General features: G+C 41.4%; 1 protein-coding gene across 2 annotated transcripts in view; it reads left to right on the top strand.

The window, feature by feature from the left end:
* lacc1.L (laccase (multicopper oxidoreductase) domain containing 1 L homeolog) overlaps positions 1 to 20,227 on the top strand; it is a 29,134-nt gene that overhangs the window by 566 nt on the left and 8,341 nt on the right. Inside the window, exons 2-4 of one of the 2 annotated variants that reach the window (XM_018245155.2) lie at positions 12,512 to 13,103; positions 16,324 to 16,505; positions 19,627 to 19,792. In XM_018245155.2, the coding sequence (XP_018100644.1) occupies positions 12,512 to 13,103; positions 16,324 to 16,505; positions 19,627 to 19,792 (940 nt within the window). 2 annotated transcript variants of the gene reach the window in all.

A 20,227-nucleotide genomic window follows, 5' to 3' on the forward strand; every position in this document is an offset into this window, starting at 1 on the left:
GCTGGTCTGGTACATTTTCTGCACAATCAGTCTGAGTATGAGTGCCCACCTTTCTACCTGTATATTATTGTTATAAAAGACAAAACACTACATATTTCTTATATTAGTTTTTTTCCCTTTTCTTTTCTATTTGTGCTTCATGAACTTTTTTTGCACTGATATATTTTGTGCATCACTCTTCTATTGTTCCAGTTTGTTTGTGCAAGTTCACAAAGTGGAAATAAACTCTTTACTTCCTCATCTGCTGATGAACCATACATTGACCGACATGGTCTGCCTTAGTACATGGATATTGGTCCAAGGTGCTGTGGCACAATATATAAACAGATGATTGTAAGAAGCTTCATTAAAGGGCTATTTAATAAAAGTGCAAAGCTTGCTACAAGTCTAATAGCCTGCAACAACCATCAGCAGGTTTTGTTGCTATGGGTCACTACCCTTGGGCAAACATTGTGCCCTTTGTTACCTGGGGGGTGGTTTGAAAAATATTTTATCCAGAATACTCAAGACCTGGGGTTTTCCAGATAAGGGATCTTTCCATAATCTGGATCTCCATACCAATTTGGATCTCCATACTCGTCTACCAGAATTATAATTCAAACTTTGATTAAACCCAATATGCTGCTTTTGCCTCTAATAAGGGTCGATTATATATTTAGTTTGGATCAAGTATAAGGTACTGTCTTCTTATTACAGGGGAAAAGGAAATAATATTTAAAAATTGTAATTATTTGATTAAAAATTGTGTCCGCTTGTCTCATTCATCTCCCCGTTGTCTTCACCCCCTTCACCAGTCCAAGCATGGCTCTCTGGTGCTGTGATAGCAAAGTTCAGGGCCAGAACTATGGGGAGGCAGGATCAGCATCTGCCCTCGGGTAAAGGGACATAGTTCAAAATTCCAAAGTTAACTACTGGCAGAGAGGTAGTGAGCAAGTGTCAGCCAGGAAGGTGGGGTTGACTGTTTGGAGAGGTGTGTGAGGGGATTTTGATGAGAGCAGGTTGCCTTGGGTGCCAATACTACTTCACATGGCTCTGGAAAAGTTTGCTGTAATGCTTGCTGTCAAGGACTACTGAATCTGTCCATGAATTGGTCAAATTAGGAGACAAATTTTGAACCTTACAACAATTTGAGCAATGCATACAAAGCTTAACAGTAAGGGTGGTGCGATTCAGGGAGATTAGTCGCCCAGTGTCAAATCTCCTCTTTTTCCCAGAAATGCTCCCCCCCAGCTAGAATGTGAATCGCTGGTGGAATGGCACTCAGATTGATTCATTTTCCAAAGTCACCTCACGTGCAAAGCCGAATCGATCCAAGTCTCATCCAGCCGGCGATTCTCATTCTAGCCAGCGGGAAGGCATTTTGGGGAGATTAGTCATCCAAAGAAGGGGAGATTTGTCACTAGGCGATAGGGATGTAGCGAACGTCGGAAAAAAAGTTCGCGAACATATTCGCGAACTTGCGCAAAAACGCGAGCGGTTCGCGAACCCCATAGACTTCAATGGGAAGGCGAACTTTAACATCTAGAAAAGACATTTCTGGCCAGAAAAATGATTTTAAAGTTGTTTAAAGGGTGCAACGACCTGGACAGTGGCATGCCAGAGGGGGATCAAGGGCAAAAATGTATCTGAAAAATCTGCCTGTGTGTGCTTGGAAGAGATAGTGTAGGGGGAGAGCTGTTAGTGATTTCAGGGACAGATGATAGTAAGTTTGCTGGCTAGTAATCTGCTTGATACTGCTCTGTATTGGAGGGACAGAAGTCTGCAGGGATTTGAGGGACATTTTAGCTTAGGTAGCTTTGCTGGCTAGTAATCTACTGTTCTCTTTAAACAACTGCCATACGTTGACCTTGTAGGCATTGTTTGCCCAGTTTTTTTGGACGCAGCCACTGAAGCACAGTTGCCAGAAAAAATATGCCATATAAATGCTGAAAATAGTCATTTTTCGCCATACGTTGACCTTGTAGACATTGTTTGCCCAGTTTTTTTGGACGCAGCCACTGAAGCACAGTTGCCAGAAAAATTATGCCATATAAATGCTGAAAATATAAATTTTTTTGGTTGCAGCCACTGAAGCACAGAGGCCAGAAAAATTATGCCATATAAATGCAGAAAATATGCATTTTTTTGGTCGCAGCCACTGAAGCACAGTTGACAGAAAAATTATGCCATATAAATGCTGAAAATATAAACTTTTTTGGTTGCAGCCACTGAAGCACAGAGGCCAGAAAAATTATGCCATATAAATGCAGAAAACATGCATTTTTTTGGTCGCAGCCACTGAAGCACAGTTGACAGAAAAATTATGCCATATAAATGCTGAAAATATAAATTTTTTTGGTTGCAGCCACTGAAGCACAGAGGCCAGAAAAATTATGCCATATAAATGCAGAAAATATGCATTTTTTTGGTCGCAGCCACTGAAGCACAGTTGCCAGAAAAAATATGCCATATAAATGCTGAAAATAGTCATTTTTTGCCATATACGTTGAGTCAACGTATGGCAAAAAATGACTATTTTCAGCATTTATATGGCATATTTTTTCTGGCCTCTGTGCTTCAGTGGCTGCGGCCAAAAAAACTGGGCAAACAATGCCTACAAGGTCAACGTCGTTGACCTTGTAGGCATTGTTTGCCCAGTTTTTTTGGCCGCAGCCACTGAAGCACAGAGGCCAGAAAAAATATGCCATATAAATGCTGAAAATAGTCATTTTTTTGGTCGCAGCCACTGAAGCACAGTTGCCAGAAAAATTATGCCATATAAATGCTGAAAATATAAATTTTTTTGGTTGCAGCCACTGAAGCACAGAGGCCAGAAAAATTATGCCATATAAATGCAGAAAATATGCATTTTTTTGGTTGCAGCCACTGAAGCACAGAGGCCAGAAAAATTATGCCATATAAATGCAGAAAATATGCATTTTTTTGGATGCAGCCACTGAAGCACAGTTGCCAGAAAAAATATGCCATATAAATGCTGAAAATAGTCATTTTTTGCCATACGTTGACCTTGTAGACATTGTTTGCCCAGTTTTTTTGGTTGCAGCCACTGAAGCACAGAGGCCAGAAAAAATTAAACCAGTAGGGTTTGCACCCTAGTTTGTAACGGTGGCGGAGGGAGGAGGAGGACGCTAAAGGACAGCTGTGTGTGGAGTCATGAGGCTTGAAGAGAAGGACAGCTGCATAGAAGTCAGAACAAGTCTTCCGGCGTGCAGTAACCCTCCGAGATCCACCCCTCATTCATTTTAATAAAGGTCAGGTAATCGACACTTTTGTGACCTAGGCGAGTTCTCTTCTCAGTTACAATCCCTCCTGCTGCACTGAAGGTCCTTTCTGAGAGCACACTTGAGGCTGGGCAAGACAAGAGGTTCATGGCAAATTGTGACAGCTCTGGCCACAGATCAAGCCTGCGCACCCAGTAGTCCAGGGGTTCATCGCTCCTCAGAGTGTCGATATCTGCAGTTAATGCCAGGTAGTCCGCTACCTGCCGGTCGAGGCGTTCTTTGAGGGTGGATCCAGAAGGGTTGTGGCGCTGCCTTGGACAGAAAAACATTTGCATGTCTGACGTTACAGACTGGCCAAAGGGCTTTGTCCTTGCAGGTGTGCTCGTGGCAGGATTACTGGCACCTCTGCCCCTGGAATGTTGATGAGTTCCTGAAGTGACATCACCCTTAAAAGCATTGTACAACATGTTTTGCAGGCTGGTTTGTAAATGCCGCATCTTTTCGGACTTGTGGTATGTTGGTAACATTTCTGACACTTTATGCTTGTACCGAGGGTCTAGTAGCGTTGCGACCCAGTACAGGTCCTTCTCCTTAAGCCTCTTGATACGGGGGTCCTTCAACAGGCATGACAGCATGAAAGACCCCATTCTCACAAGGTTGGATGCAGAGCTATCCATCTCCGCTTCCTCATTATCAAGGACTGCATCATCCACGGTCTCCTCCCCCCAGCCACGTACAAGACCAGGGGTCCCCAAAAGGTCACCACTAGCCCCCTGGGAAGCCTGCTCCTGTTGGTCCTCCTCCTCCTCCTCCACAAAGCCACCTTCCTCCTCTGACTCCACTTCTGGCACCTCTCCCTGCGTTGCAGCAGGTGCCTGGGTTCGTTCTGGTGATTCCGACCAGAAATCGTGCGCTTCCAGCTCCTCGTCACGCTGGTCTACAGCCTCATCTGTCACTCGTCGCACGGCACGCTCCAGGAAGAAAGCGAAGGGTATTAGGTCGCTGATGGTGCCTTCGGTGCGACTGACCATATTTGTCACCTCTTCAAAAGGTCGCATGAGCCTGCAGGCATCGCGCATAAGCACCCAGTAACGGGGGAAAAAAATCCCCAGCTGTGCAGATCCAGTCCTACCACCCAGTTCAAAAAGGTACTCGTTGACGGCCCTTTGTTGTTGCAGCAGACGTTCCAACATAAGGAGCGTTGAATTCCAGCGAGTCTGGCTGTCAGAAATCAAACGCCTGACTGGCATGTTGTAGCGCTGCTGAATGTCAGCAAGGCGTGCCATGGCTGTGTAGGAACGTCTGAAATGGGCCGACACCTTTCTGGACTGGGTGAGAACGTCCTGGAATCCTGGGTACTTGGAGACAAAACGTTGGACTATTAAATTTAACACATGTGCCATGCAGGGCACATGTGTTAAATTGCCTAGTCTCAACGCTGCCAACAGATTGCTTCCATTGTCACACACCACTTTTCCGATCTGCAGTTGGTGTGGGGTCAGCCACCGATCGGCCTGTGACTGCAGAGATGACAGGAGTACAGATCCGGTATGGTTTTTGCTTTCCAGGCACGTCATCCCCAAGACAGCGTGACAACGGCGTACCTGGCACGTCGAATAGCCTAGGGGGAGCTGGGGGTGCACAGGTGTGGAGGAGGAGAAGGAGGACCCAGCAGCAGAGTAAGAAGAAGAAGAAGACGAGGTAGAGAGCGATGGAGGAGTAGAGGTGGTGGCAGAACCGCGTGCAATCCGTGGCGGTGACACCAACTCCACTGTTGTTGTTGAGCTACCCATTCCCTGCTTCCCAGCCATTACCAAGTTCACCCAGTGGGCAGTGTAGGTGACATACCTGCCCTGACCATGCTTGGAGGACCATGCGTCAGTAGTCATATGGACCTTTGGCCCAACACTAAGTGACAGAGATGCGGTAACTTGGCTCTGCACATGTTGGTACAGGTGTGGTATTCCCTTTTTAGAAAAAAAATTGCGGCTGGGTACCTTCCACTGCGGTGTCCCAATTGCTACAAATTTGCGGAAGGCCTCAGAGTCCACCAGCTGGTATGGTAAAAGCTGGCGGGCTAAGAGTGCAGACAAGCCAGCTGTCAGACGCCGGGCAAGGGGGTGACAGTCAGACATTGGCTTCTTACGCTCAAACATGGCCTTCACAGAAACTTGGCTGGTGGCAGATGACTGGGAATGGGAACAGGTGGTCAAGGTGGAAGGCGGAGTGGAGGGTGGTTCAGACGGGTCAAGGAGAGCAGAGGTAGAGCAGTAAGATGCTGGACCAGAAGGAGTGTGGCTTTTAGTTTGCCTGTTGCCTTTGAGGTGTTGCTCCCAAAGTGCTTTGTGCTTGCCGCTCATGTGCCTTCGCATAGAAGTTGTACCTATGTGGCTGTTGGGCTTACCAAGGCTCAGTTTCTGACTGCACTCATTGCAAATTACAATGCTTTTGTCAGAGGCACACACATTAAAAAAATCCCACACTGCTGACTTTTTGGAAGTGTGCGATCTGGCGGTAACAGTAGAAGTTGGCGGAGTTGGCGGTATTGGCGGCAATGGCGGGTGCGTTGGCCGGCTGAACACAGGTGCCGATACATGTTGTTGCCCTGCTGATCCCTGCGGGCTGTCCTCCCTGCTTCTTCTAAGTCTTATTCTCCTACTGCCTCTCTGACTCTCCGTCTCTCCATCTGAACTACCCTCCTCTTGCTCTCTTCTACTAGGCACCCACAAAAACATCAATCTCCTCATCATCATTCTCCTCAGATGCATCAATTTCTTCTGACACATCACAGAAGGAAGCAGCAGCGGGGACCTCCTCCTCATCACTCATTATGTCCATCTCTATCGTGTTCTCTGCCAGAATTAAATCTGGTGTAAGGTCCTCATCTCCTTCATCTTCTTCTGGCAATAATGGTTGCGCATTACTCAGTTCAAGAAACTCATTGGAAAATAACTCCTCTGACCCCAGTGAAGAAGGGGCACCGGTGGTGGAGGAAGTGTTACGTGGGGTGGCCATAGCAGTGGAGGATGAGGAGGATGTTGTGGTAAAGTTAGAAACGGTAGAGGATGGGGTGTGCTGTGTAAGCCAGTCAACTACCTCTTCAGCATTTTGGGAGTTCAGGGTCATTGGCTTTTTAAAACTGGGCAATTTGCTAGGGCCACAGGATTGCATAGCAGCACGGCCCCTAGCACGGCCTCTGCGTGGCGGCCTGCCTTTGCCTGGCATTATTTTTAAAAAAACAACAACAACAACAAAAACTCAGTTGGTTTTTCTGGAAACGATAATACACACAGCTAGATGGCGGGTTGAAGAAAACACTGTGCAAATAATGCCTACAAAGTCAACGTATACACTACTACAGCGGTGGATACGGATTACGTAAAATATATGAATGCTGCTTGAAAAAAAGTAACTGAAGTGGTTTTTCTAGAGACGATAATATTATCAATATTTAGACAAAATGTGAACAAGGTCACACAGCTCGATGGCGGGTTGAAGAAAACAGTGTGCAAATAATGCCTACAAGGTCAACGTATACACTACTACAGCGGTGGATACGGATTACGTAAAATATATGAATGCTGCTTGAAAAAAAGTAACTCAAGTGGTTTTTCTAGAGACGATAATATTATCAATATTTAGACAAAATGTGAACAAGCTCACACAGCTCGATGGCGGGTTGAAGAAAACAGTGTGCAAATAATGCCTACAAGGTCAACGTATACACTACTACAGCGGTGGATACGGATTACGTAAAATATATGAATGCTGCTTGAAAAAAAGTAACTCAAGTGGTTTTTCTAGAGACGATAATATTATCAATATTTAGACAAAATGTGAACAAGCTCACACAGCTCGATGGCGGGTTGAAGAAAACACTGTGCAAATAATGCCTACAAGGCCAACGTATACACTACTACAGCGGTGGATACGGATTACGTAAATATATGAATGCTGCTTGAAAAAAGTGACTCCGGTGTTTTTTCTGGAGACGGTAATATTATGGATATTTAGACAGAATGGGAACAAGGTCACACAGCTCGATGGCGGGTTGAAGAAAACAGTGTGCAAATAATGCCTACAAGGCCAACGTATACACTACTACAGCGGTGGATACGGATTACGTAAAATATATGAATGCTGCTTGAAAAAAGTGACTCCGGTGTTTTTTCTGGAGACGGTAATATTATGGATATTTAGACAGAATGGGAACAAGGTCACACAGCTCGATGGCGGGTTGAAGAAAACAGTGTGCAAATAATGCCTACAAGGTCAACGTATACACTACTACAGCGGTGGATACGGATTACGTAAAATATATGAATGCTGCTTGAAAAAAGTGACTCCGGTGTTTTTTCTGGAGACGGTAATATTATGGATATTTAGACAGAATGGGAACAAGGTCACACAGCTCGATGGCGGGTTGAAGAAAACAGTGTGCAAATAATGCCTACAAGGTCAACGTATACACTACTACAGCGGTGGATACGGATTACGTAAAATATATGAATGCTGCTTGAAAAAAGTGACTCCGGTGTTTTTTCTGGAGACGGTAATATTATGGATATTTAGACAGAATGGGAACAAGGTCACACAGCTCGATGGCGGGTTGAAGAAAACAGTGTGCAAATAATGCCTACAAGGCCAACGTATACACTACTACAGCGGTGGATACGGATTACGTAAAATATATGAATGCTGCTTGAAAAAAGTGACTCCGGTGTTTTTCTGGAGACGGTAATATTATGGATATTTAGACAGAATGGGAACAAGGTCACACAGCTCGATGGCGGGTTGAAGAAAACAGTGTGCAAATAATGCCTACAAGGCCAACGTATACACTACTACAGCGGTGGATACGGATTACGTAAAATATATTATGGCTGCTTGAAAAAAGTGACTCCGGTGTTTTTTCTGGAGACGGTAATATTATGGATATTTAGACAGAATGTGAACAAGGTCACACAGCTCGATGGCGGGTTGAAGAAAACAGTGTGCAAATAATGCCTACAGGGCAAATAATGCTTAAAAGGTCAACTTATACACTACTACAGCGGTAGTAAAATAAAAAAAAGTAAAATAAAAAAAAAATGAATATTAAAAAAAAAAAATTAAAGTTGGTGCTGCTGAACTACTAGGAGCAGCAGATTAGCACACCAGTCCCACTCCCCAACACTGCTAGACTAATAGCACTGGGCTCTTATAGTAGTAGTAGTAGTAGTAGTAGTAAAACAACAAAAAAATAAATAAAAGCAGTCCTTACAAGGACTACTGTTATTGCAGCAGTCAGCAGATGAGATCAGAAGCAGGACAGCTGCCCACTGCAGCTACATACAGAGCACTGCAGTAGAAGGTAGATTACTAGCCAGCAAAGCTACCTAAGCTTAAATGTCCCTCAAACCCCTGCAGACTTCTGTCCCTCCAATAACAGAGCAGTATCAAAACGATTACTAGCCAGCAAACTTTCAACTGTCCCTGAAATCACTAACAGGCAGCAGCTCTCTCCCTACACTATCTCTTCAGCACACACAGGCAGAGTGAAAAAACGCTGCAGGGCTTCGGTTTTTATAGGGAAGGGGAGTGGTCCAGGGGAGAGCTTCCTGATTGGCTGCCATGTACCTGCTGGTCTGGGGTGAGAGGGCAAAAAAAAGCGCCAACAATGGCGAACCCAAAATGGCGAACGTCGCGCGACGTTCGCGAACTTCCGGCGAGCGCGAACACCCGATGTTCGCGCGAACAAGTTCGCCGGCGAACAGTTCGCGACATCTCTACTAGGCGATTAATCTCCCCGAACTGCAGCATGTGCCACCACCCTAAGCAATGGTCCACAAGGAGATTAATCGCATGTTATGAGATCTCCTCCAAATGCTTTTTCTGATCGGAAATCACCGGTGGTAAAACCCATGAGTCGGTTCCGTCTTCCGAAATCGCCTGCAGTTTCCTCTTGAGGCAACTTCATGTGACTTCGGAAAATTTAAGTGACACGTGGGTTTTACCAGCAGCAATTCACTTTATTGCTGGTGAGAAATGCATTTGGAGGAAATTAGATGCCAGCTGAAGAGGAGATTTATAGCAGGCAATTATTCTCCATGTGAAACATTGCCCTAAGCACTTCCGACATCTATAGAATTAAGGTTTCTCAGTCTACGCACCTTGGCAATTCCTGAGCCATAAGGTACTGCTTCAGACAGATCTTTATCACAATAAATGTTTGCTTTCTCAGACACCTGTCTGCAGCAGATTGCTCAAGCCCTCTATAAAGATCAGTCCATGTATGGCTCTCCAGTGCTGGACATTAAGTGCTGTCAGAGATTTTTTGTTCAGCTGGTCATACACAGGCCAATAGAAGTTGCTGCCTCAGACCCTACAGACTGAGTCACAGCTTATTGTCCCATGTATGGGGTCATCATCTGGGGCTGCCTAAAGGTGGCCATAGACGTAACAATTACGATCTTTCTTGGAAAAGATCTTTCCAAGAAAGATCGTTCGTTTCAGTACACACGTGTAGAGCTCAATCGGCAGATATACAGGTAGATATACGGGAAGAAACAATAGAATTCTACCTGTATCTGACGATTCAGCACTAACAATGGGCGATGTTTGGGTCCCTTCAAAGGCACCCGATCAAAATTTTCCGTCCAGCCCGATCGACGAGCCGACCGATATCCAAGTCTTCTGCCGATATCGGTCGGCTCTTTTTCCACCATACACGCAACGAATATCGGACGAAAATTCGTTTCGTACGATATTATCTGTGTGTCTATGGCCACCTTAACTGATATCTGTCTGAAAATAGGGATTTGGATGGTTTGAAAATCCTGTTAGGCGAGGACCATCACCCGACATTCGGGCCTTGAATGCAGTCTTTCATCTGACAAGTCTCCATAGGCCCACTGTATAACTAGCCCCACAATCATTAAATCAGCACAATTTCTTGTGTGGGTGGCTGCATACAGTAGGTCCATGTATTTTACAAGATTGTAACCTGCACTGCAATTATAATCAGCTTGCTCTACTCACCAATGCATTTTGGCTAATCATATGAACACTTAATAATGTGACTAAAGCTCTGGACAATTGAAAACAATATATTTTGTTTACAGATGCAATTTTTTTTATTTTACTCAAATTGTAAATCTCATTAGGGTTCATATTCTATTCCACATTAGGTCAAATCTTTTGCGGGAATTCAGTATTTGGATATCCCTATTATGGGTTATACAAACTGTATCTGAACAAACTGTGCCAGTTTTTGGTTTGTAATCCAGACAGATATTGTTCAGCTCTGTAGACAGCCATGGACTGTAATGTGATTCCTGTATTATAAATGGAAAAAGTAAACAATTGTGTTCTGTTCTATTGTGGGAAATGAAAGTGTACAGACTTAGGCATCTGCTCTACGTGATACAGGAAGCAGGGAGAGGTGTATTCAGCAAGCCCAATGATCTTAAAGCCTTTTAATAATCATCAGGTGCTGGTCCAAAGAGCAAGAGAAATAACACTTCTGTAAATTGCTGTGATCTACTGCTTCTCTTGTATTCTTGAACCTCTGCAGAATGGGGAGAACATTGAATAGATTAAGTTAGAAATGTCTAGAATATGGCATCTCTATGGCCTGATTTTGCTCAATAAAGTGGACCTATAGTGACAGTAAGTAAACACTGAATTCTTATGCATAGCAATGGACAGGAGTTCATATCTAGTTTACAAAATAGGGCAGTATGAGTAGCAGCAGCTCCATAGAAATGATATATGCATTTAGGGTCCTCTTCACATTTGCCACACATCTGCCTAAAATGGTATGTCCAGAATCTTAAACTCAAACATTTAAACCTACAGGCCTGAGTAATACACGAGGAAGAAATGCTGAGATTTCCAATGAAGATGCTATAGACCAATCTGTGTCTGTGACCCTTACTAATAGAATTCTATAATTCTACTTAGAATGAAAGTACTTTCCTGTACAGCAGAGGTTGATATAAAATATAAGATTCATTATGGCTTATGTTAGGGTTATATACTGCTCTCTGAAAGTTACATACAGTAGTACAAATGGAGAGATGGGAAAGCACATACAAAACGAATACTCTCCCAGTCAAAGGGAGTAAGTCTTCAAAGGACCACAAAGGTAACATTTCAAATCACTGGGAAGTGGCAAAAAAAAAACACCAATCCATTTAACAACATTTCTCAAATCAACAGTGTGGCAGTACCGTTTTGTTCTCTGTCCTTGTGAGTTTCTTGTGAAAGTGTTTCCCAGTGGCTTTCGGATTTTTTTTTGGTTCAAGTCCTTTTGGAAGACAGGGTCCTCTTTAAAGGTTTGTGCATCAACCATTCATCATTCATCGACCATAAAAATTTGTGCATCAACCATTCAGCTATTCTTCCAAGATTATTTAGCACAGCAAATTCATGTTTATCCCAAATTTCACCATAACTGAGCTTCTAGCTGGGCTTCTAGATGTATTTAGGAGAACAAATATGCTTCCGTCCTAAATCTCACCCCAAATTAGCCTTCTAATTAAGCACCTCTCAGAGTCCCACAGTCTGGTAACCAATGACTTACCCTGTATCTATTATTTTTAAAAGCTGGAGAAGAGGGCTGGCCTTGATCCAGTTGTATTTAGTAGTACTGTCGTAGCTCCTATCATGGCCAGCAGAGACTTTAAAGGAAAAATACAGCTAAAGCAAACATTTATGGTAGAAATGCTGCACACTATGTTTTAGACTTCTGTAACAGTTCAAGGCAACCACAGCCATTTAACAATGAAGATTTGTGCCTCCATAGATGCCTCCAGTAACTCCCCATCTTTTTTTCTATTGATCTGTGCAGCTGTCAGTCACCTGGCCTGGAACCCACCCACAATACACAGCACATAAGTAATTAATTCAGTTTTTTATTATATGGCAGGTCAGAAACCAGTGCAATTTGTAATTTTGCACTCTAGTTTTCAGTTCATGGTTTGCAACAACACTTCAGTTTAGCTTCTCACATGCAGTCCAGAGCAAACGGCCACCTCTAACAAAATCCAAGATGGTTCATTATATAAAATATGGGATGTTTAAAATGAAACAAAGGGATATATTTTATGTATAAAACTTCAAGTTAAGTTATGTGAAATTTCTCTCAAGGGATATGCAAAGGCGCAATTAATCCCAGATCTCTGTGTATGCTGATAGAATACTGCTTTGCATCAGTGCCCTTATGTTTCAAGACACTTTTCCTCTATTGCTTGGCTGAATGGTTTTCTTGATACCAAAACTGTGTTTTATTTTTATTTCCTAGAAAGATTAAAGAAATGAGCACAGCAGAAGTTGTTCTTGTTGACTTGTTTGATCCAGGATATCTCGAATACAACAATAACTATACAGAACCTATTAAACATGTTTTGGGCATCTCTGAAAAACATTACAACAGAAATATTCCATTTACTTATCTAATGTGCTTTTGTGATTCACCATGCTCAAACGAAGCTCAAAACCTTTTCCCCGGCACTTCTATCCAGTATCTGAAGGGTCTAACAAATGGATATAAAATTGTGCGTGACTCCAGTATGGCTGCTATCCTGTATTCCATCAAACAAGATATAGATGCTTTAAACTTGAATCAAATTCTTGTTATCATGCCCAAGAACAGAAGAGTGCAAATGGACATATTTGTAGAGTGTTTGTTTACTGACATATACAAGTTTACCTTTTATCCATTTGAAATACAAACAGAAAAGAACAGTTTAAATTGCAAACATGGCAAAAAACAAGTCGGAGATGATATATCTTGTGGGAATTTGAGAGAAATAACTGTAAGAAGCATCCAAACACATCTGGAAACATTGCCATCTCTGAAAGGGGATATTGTTATTCTTAAATCATACCTTATTCCAGGTAAGTCCTCTTTTCCCTTGAGTTCCCTTGTATTGCTTGACACATTAAACACGTAGGGATCAATCCCCTTTTGCATTCAACTCTATGTGCCCGTTCCTCATTTGTTGTTTCCAGTGGATCTATGGGAGGGCCTGGGAATGCATTCTGATTTAGTGTCTTCTTTCTCTTCCTTTGCTCACTCTCAGTCTTGACACGTCTTTCCTTTTTTCCTATTGATCCATTTATCCTACTTTCTCACCTTCCAATTTTTATTTGCTTTTCTCCCAGCCCCTACGTATGAAACATTTCTTTTTTTTGGCCCCAACCTCTATACATTAGTAACACTCTCAACCTTTTCTCTTTCCCCTCTGTGTTATAGTTCCACTTACTCCTTTTCTGCTTGTCTCACCATTGTGTCCATAATCATAAGAACAACCAGATATCTTCTCTGACTGTTTGTTTACTTTTACCCCACCGTGGTCCATTTATTAGTATCACCTTCAACCTTTTCTCTTTCCCCTTTGTGCCATAGTTCCATTTCCTCCTTTCTGCTTGTCTCACCATTGTGTCCATAATCATAAGAAAGAGCCAGATATCTTCTATTGCTTTTCACCCAACCCCCATGAATGAAACTTTTCTTTTTTTTTTTTTGTGCTCCAGCCTCCATGCATTAGTATCACCTTCATCCTTTTCTGTGTCCCCATTGAGCCATAGTTCAATTTCCTCCTTTCTGCTTGTCTTGCCATTGTGACTATAATCATAAAAACAACCAGATCTCTTCTCTGACTGTTTGTTTACTTTTACCCTACCATGGTCCATCTAAATATGGATACTTTGTTCAATACTCCTGACCTTGGCAGTTTTAGACTATTAGCCCATGGGCTGCTCCCAGTAAGGGAAGATAACATTAATGCATTAATCCAAAAAAAAACAATTATTACTCAGCTGCTGCAGTCTATAAAGGCCTGTCGAAAAAGGGCCAAAAGATACTGGAATATAGCCCCCAACTCAAAAGGGCACCAAGTCAAAAATCCAAAGATATATTCCAAATCATTCTCTCAAAGTTAAAAAATCACTCTTTATTCAGCATAAATATTAAAAAGTAGGCATACAGACCAATTGATACTCCGCACTAATGCACGTCTCAGGTATGCAAAATCACCTTATTAGTGATGGGCGAATTTATTCGCCAGGTGCGAATTCGCGGCAAATAAATTCGCGAAACGCCCAAGAAAATACATTTTTTTCGCCGACGCCGACGCCGGTGTAAAAAACAGGCGACGGCGTAAAATAAATGGGCGCCGGCGTCAAAAACTAATTTTTCGGCGAAACGGCGCAAATTAGCCCATCACTACACATTATCAGTGTTTAATAATTGTTGTAAGTTTTAAACTGATTTAAGCTTCAAACTACGAGGTTTTGTTATCACTAATGGACGTTTTGAAAATTAATGGACTCAATTGAAGAATCCACTTTTTGGGATCCATGCTGGACTATTTATTTTGTGTTTGGAGCAATTTTGATCTTAACTTTTTATTAACACTGTTTTACACATTAAGACTTTAAATTACTGGGATTGAATGGTCAGAATTTAATATGTAAATTTCCTCCATTTCCTCACTTTAAAAAGATTGTTGATGGTGTAACACAGGGCTTGATAAAGGGCCTGGTGGGCTCGAAACGTTGCCTTTTTGTATGTTATTGGCTAAAAAAACTGCATTTGAGCACTTTTGCAAATTTAACAGTGTGCTGCTGGGTTTTTTTCGAAACATTAATGCACTAGTGATAATTGGGTAAAAATAGCACACAAACTGTTAACTTCTGACAGAACTTGCAAACATCACAAATAGTGGTAGCTTTCTTCCCCAAAATACATTCTAACATGATGTCAGGAAATATGAACAGAGTCAGGTAATAAGAATTCTTATTACTGGTTTTCTAATGAATTCCGAGATCTGTTTTCCAAACCACAGACCCAGGATCAAATTAATTTAGTTGCAAATGGCTGGTGGTTTGGATAGCATGGTCACTGTGTGTGGCCCACTTTAGGAAGCTAGAAAAGGCCAACCTGAAATGGGATGCCCATCTTACAAATCTATAGAAAGCACGGCTCCCATACAAGTTTGGAATTTGGAAACCTGTTATCCAGAGAGTTCTAAAATAGAGACATTCTATTGCCCATAGTGTCTTCTATATAAATAATTAATGAATCTGTAATAATACAGACCATGCCTTATACTTGATGTTAACTACAGTAAACTATCATAAAATTCATGCTTTTGTTATGTTAAAATGTATTATTTGCTTTAAGAAAAGATGGTGCTCCGCAGTACAGGCAGACTGCCTAATACAGAAAATCTCAAGTTTTTACATTTCGGCTGCTTGACTAGTCTGCACCACTAGATGGTGCTCCAAAGCAAGACATGTGAGTAATATGAATTTAAAAAAGGAAAGACCAAAGATCCCAAATATGTTCTGCAGTACAGGTATTATTGTTAGAAGAACACTAGATCATTAATGAAAGTGTGAGTGTAAGGCAATAGGCTGAATAGCCTTCTGCGAAGCAGACTGCAGAATGTAAAAGTTTAAAGAGGTTGTCCACCTTTAAATTAACTTTTTAGTATGATGTAAACAGTAATAATCTGAGACAATTTGTAACTGGTTTTAATTTTTTTTATTATTTGTGGCTATTTTGCTTTTAATTCAGCAGCTTTCCATTTTGCAAATTGAGCAATCTATGAAAGCTGAAAAGAGGTAGAAGAATAATACAAAACTATAAGAAAAAAAAAATAAAAAAAAAAAATAAAGTCCACTTAAAAAGTTGGTGAGAATTATCCATTCTATAGCATGCTAAATGATAACTAAAAGGGGAACCACCCCTTTAACATTAGAACAAGGCTTCACAGAGTATGTGACACAGAATAGCCCATCGTATATAGTATGTTGATCCAGGGACTCTGCATCTTGGAGGCAGGAAGGAATTTTTCCCCCACTGAGGCAGATTTGAGAGGCTTCAGATGTTTTTTTCTGCCTTCCTCTGGATCAATTAGCAGTTAGGCAGGTTATATATAGACTTAAAAGGTTGAACTTGATGGATATGGGTCTTTTTTCAACCTAACATACTATGTTACTGTTTGTGATGTCAAAAGATAAACACTATAGCCCCAGTTATTGGTGTATTTTACATCCCTTACAGGAAAGTTAATTGAGACCTGTACAAATGTATTTTCTTTCTTTGTAGAGACTACCTTTCTGCATGGCTTTACTACAAGAGCAGGTGGCATCTCATACGTACCCACACTCAGTTCCTTAAATCTCTTTAGCAGCTCCAAGAGGAGAGACCCCAGGGAGGTGGTTGCAGAGAATTTCCGTCGTTTAGGAAAAGTTGCTGGGTTTGATCCAAAGACCTATTCCTCTGTGAAGGTAAAATTACTTTATTGGCTCCTACTCTTGGGCCCTGCTAGAGTAAATAATCAAAACCATGCCATATTTCCATTGAAACATCTGTAAGGATGGGCTTTTGATACCGACGTTGTAACTTCTAAAGGTTGAAGATTTAACCTAGATCAAACATGTCTTATGATAAAATATATAAAATAATGAATATTTGTCAAATACCACTATAAATGTGATGAAATCCGTAATCATTTTTAGTTTTGCTGGAAAAGCATGTGTAAACCAAATGAACTTGCTTTCTGCAAAAAGAAGGAAAATTAATGTCCTACTTAAGGTGGCAGAGGATGGAGGACTCAAAAGCTGGTTGTCTGGCCTTCCTAGAAAGGTTGTGTTCCCTATAAATGCTCAGTATCATCACTGGGATTTTTATCTACATTGCTGTATTCACCAATGAATCAGAATTACTTGCCTTACTAGCTAGGGTTGCCACCTGGTTGGCATGTTACCGGCCAGGCCAGGAAAAACTATGGTTGTTCCCAATGTTATTAATAGGGAAAAAAGAAAAGATGGCAACCCTATTACTAGTTGATGCGCTGATGTATAATTACCAGATATCATCTGTAGGCCATGGTGTGTTGCCCCTAAATTCTGGCCTGGCTTTTTAATAATTAGCAGTTTAAAATGTGTAAGAGTAAACCAATCCTCTTCCGCAAGGTGGGGGACTTGGGGAACTAGGAAATTCTGGTTGCACTACATGCAAACACTTTAGGATTAGACATCTGTCTGGCATGGGCACACCCTTAGCAGATATAGAAATGAAATATAAATTCTAATTTCGTAATGTAATTCCTTAAACTGTTATTGCATTGCGAATTTTAATTGCTCATTGCCCACTTTTAATAAGAGCTTGAAGGTCTTCTGAAACAAACATAAGAACTTTTTCAGTAAAAAGTTTTATTACATTCAGGGGCCGATTCATTAAGGGTCGAATATCGAGGGTTAATTAACCCTCAATATTCGACTAGGAATTGAAATCCTTCGACTTCGAATATCTAAGTCGAAGGATTTAGCGCAAATTCTGCGATCCTACGATCGAAGGATTATTCCTTCGATCGAACGATTAAATCCTTCGAATCGAACGATTCGAAGGATTTAAATCCAACGATCGAAGGAATATCCTTCGATCAAAAAAAACTTAGGCAAGCCTATGGGGACCTTCCCCATAGGCTAACATTGACTTCGGTAGCTTTTAGCTGCCGAACTAGGGGGTCGAATTTTTTTTTAAAGAGACAGTACTTCGACTATCGAATGGTCGAATAGTCAAATGATTTTTAGTTAGAATCCTTCGATTCGAAGTCGTAGTTGAAGGTCGAAGTAGCCCATTCGATGGTCGAAGTAGCCCAAAAAAACTTCGAAATTCGAAGTTGTTTTACTTCGAATCCTTCACTCGAGCTTGATGAATCGGCCCCTCACTGTGCACTGGCGCAAACTATAGATTCGCAAACTTTCTTCTACTGTCGGAAGAGATCGCTAAACAGTTTCCGGGTTCGCAAATCTATATTAATTTCAAACAAAGCAAAATTTGTTCGCACAAAGGCAAAACGATTCGAAGGATTTAAATCCAACGATCGAAGGAATATCCTTCGATCAAAAAAAACTTAGGCAAGCCTATGGGGACCTTCCCCATAGGCTAACATTGACTTCGGTAGCTTTTAGCTGCCGAACTAGGGGGTCGAATTTTTTTTTAAAGAGACAGTACTTCGACTATCGAATGGTCGAATAGTCAAATGATTTTTAGTTAGAATCCTTCGATTCGAAGTCGTAGTTGAAGGTCGAAGTAGCCCATTCGATGGTCGAAGTAGCCCAAAAAAAACTTCGAAATTCGAAGTTGTTTTACTTCGAATCCTTCACTCGAGCTTGATGAATCGGCCCCTCACTGTGCACTGGCGCAAACTATAGATTCGCAAACTTTCTTCTACTGTCGGAAGAGATCGCTAAACAGTTTCCGGGTTCGCAAATCTATATTAATTTCAAACAAAGCAAAATTTGTTTGCACAAAGGCAAAACGATTCGAAGGATTTAAATCCAACGATCGAAGGAATATCCTTCGATCAAAAAAAACTTAGGCAAGCCTATGGGGACCTTCCCCATAGGCTAACATTGACTTCGGTAGCTTTTAGCTGCCGAACTAGGGGGTCGAATTTTTTTTTAAAGAGACAGTACTTCGACTATCGAATGGTCGAATAGTCAAATGATTTTTAGTTCGAATCCTTCGATTCGAAGTCGTAGTTGAAGGTCGAAGTAGCCCATTCGATGGTCGAAGTAGCCCAAAAAAAACTTCTAAATTCGAAGTTTTTTTACTTCGAATCCTTCACTCGAGCTTGATGAATCGGCCCCTCACTGTGCACTGGCGCAAACTATAGATTCGCAAACTTTCTTCTACTGTCGGAAGAGATCGCTAAACAGTTTCCGGGTTCGCAAATCTATATTAATTTCAAACAAAGCAAAATTTGTTCGCACAAAGGCAAAACTTTTCGCATTGCGAATATTTTTTCCGTTACCGACTTTTATTACATTCCCCCAAAAGTCTTATAGGGGTATATTTATCAAAGAGCGAAGTTAGAGATCGCCACAGTCAGCTAAAGTGAAATTCCGCCACTCTCCATTCATTTTTAAAAGAGTATTTATCAATGAGTGGAAGTGAACGTTTACCCTTTAAAACATACGCCTTTAAAAATGCCATAGAAATGAATGGAGAGTGGCGGAATTTCACTATAACTGACTGTGGTGATCTCTAACTTTGCTCTTTGATAAACATATCCCATAGTAAACTAGATCTGCAACCTGCAGCTTATTCTTTTTGGAATCATTATGTTTTTGTGTAAAATGTAATATGCCATAAACAGGTATCAGAATAGCAGTATTAATTTGTGTGCACAGACCATTCCATCCTGCTTTGTACATGGGACCTACCATATAACTTCAGCTTAAACATTCTCTTTGGGTACTTCTATCTGTGGCAGGTAACACAGGGAAAATCCATGAAAATGTACCTTATTAATGTTACACATAATTATTTAAAAGGAAAAGGTTCAATTAGTTTAATTAAACCATGCTACATATCAGTTTTCTTCCTCTTTAACTGTAGGTTGATCATGCCAGTGATGTTTGGATCATGGGTAAAAGTGAACCTGACAGCTACGATGCAGTTGTCACTAACAAGAAAGGAGTCACAATTGCAGCCCCGGGGGCAGACTGTATCCCAATTCTGTTCTGTGACCCTGTCCATAAAGCCTGTGGTGCAGCTCATTCAGGTATTATATATATCTATGGATCCATATGTCTGCTACATTGGTTAATGATTGGCTGGCTATACACAGACACATTGGGGTATATTTATCAAAGAGTGAAGTTATAGATCACCACAGTCCACTAGAGTGAAGTTCCGCCTCTCTCCATTCATTTCTATGGGATTTTTAAAGGCGTATTTATCAAAGGGTGAACTTTCACTTTCACCCTTTAATAAATACACCTTTAAAACTCCCATAGCAATGAATTAAGAGAGACGATATTTCACACTGGTGGACTGTGGTGATCTCTAACTTCACTTTTTTGATAAATATACCCCTTAATCTCTGTTTTAGTACATAATTCAAGTGTGTTGTGATTTGAATCAGTTCTTGAAACCAGCCAATCCATAGCTACCACCATCTGGTTGGATTTGGTTTAATGCTAGAAGCAGCCATTGT

This window comes from Xenopus laevis, chromosome 2L (genome assembly GCF_017654675.1).
Source record: "Xenopus laevis strain J_2021 chromosome 2L, Xenopus_laevis_v10.1, whole genome shotgun sequence".
Taxonomy (NCBI): domain Eukaryota; kingdom Metazoa; phylum Chordata; class Amphibia; order Anura; family Pipidae; genus Xenopus; species Xenopus laevis.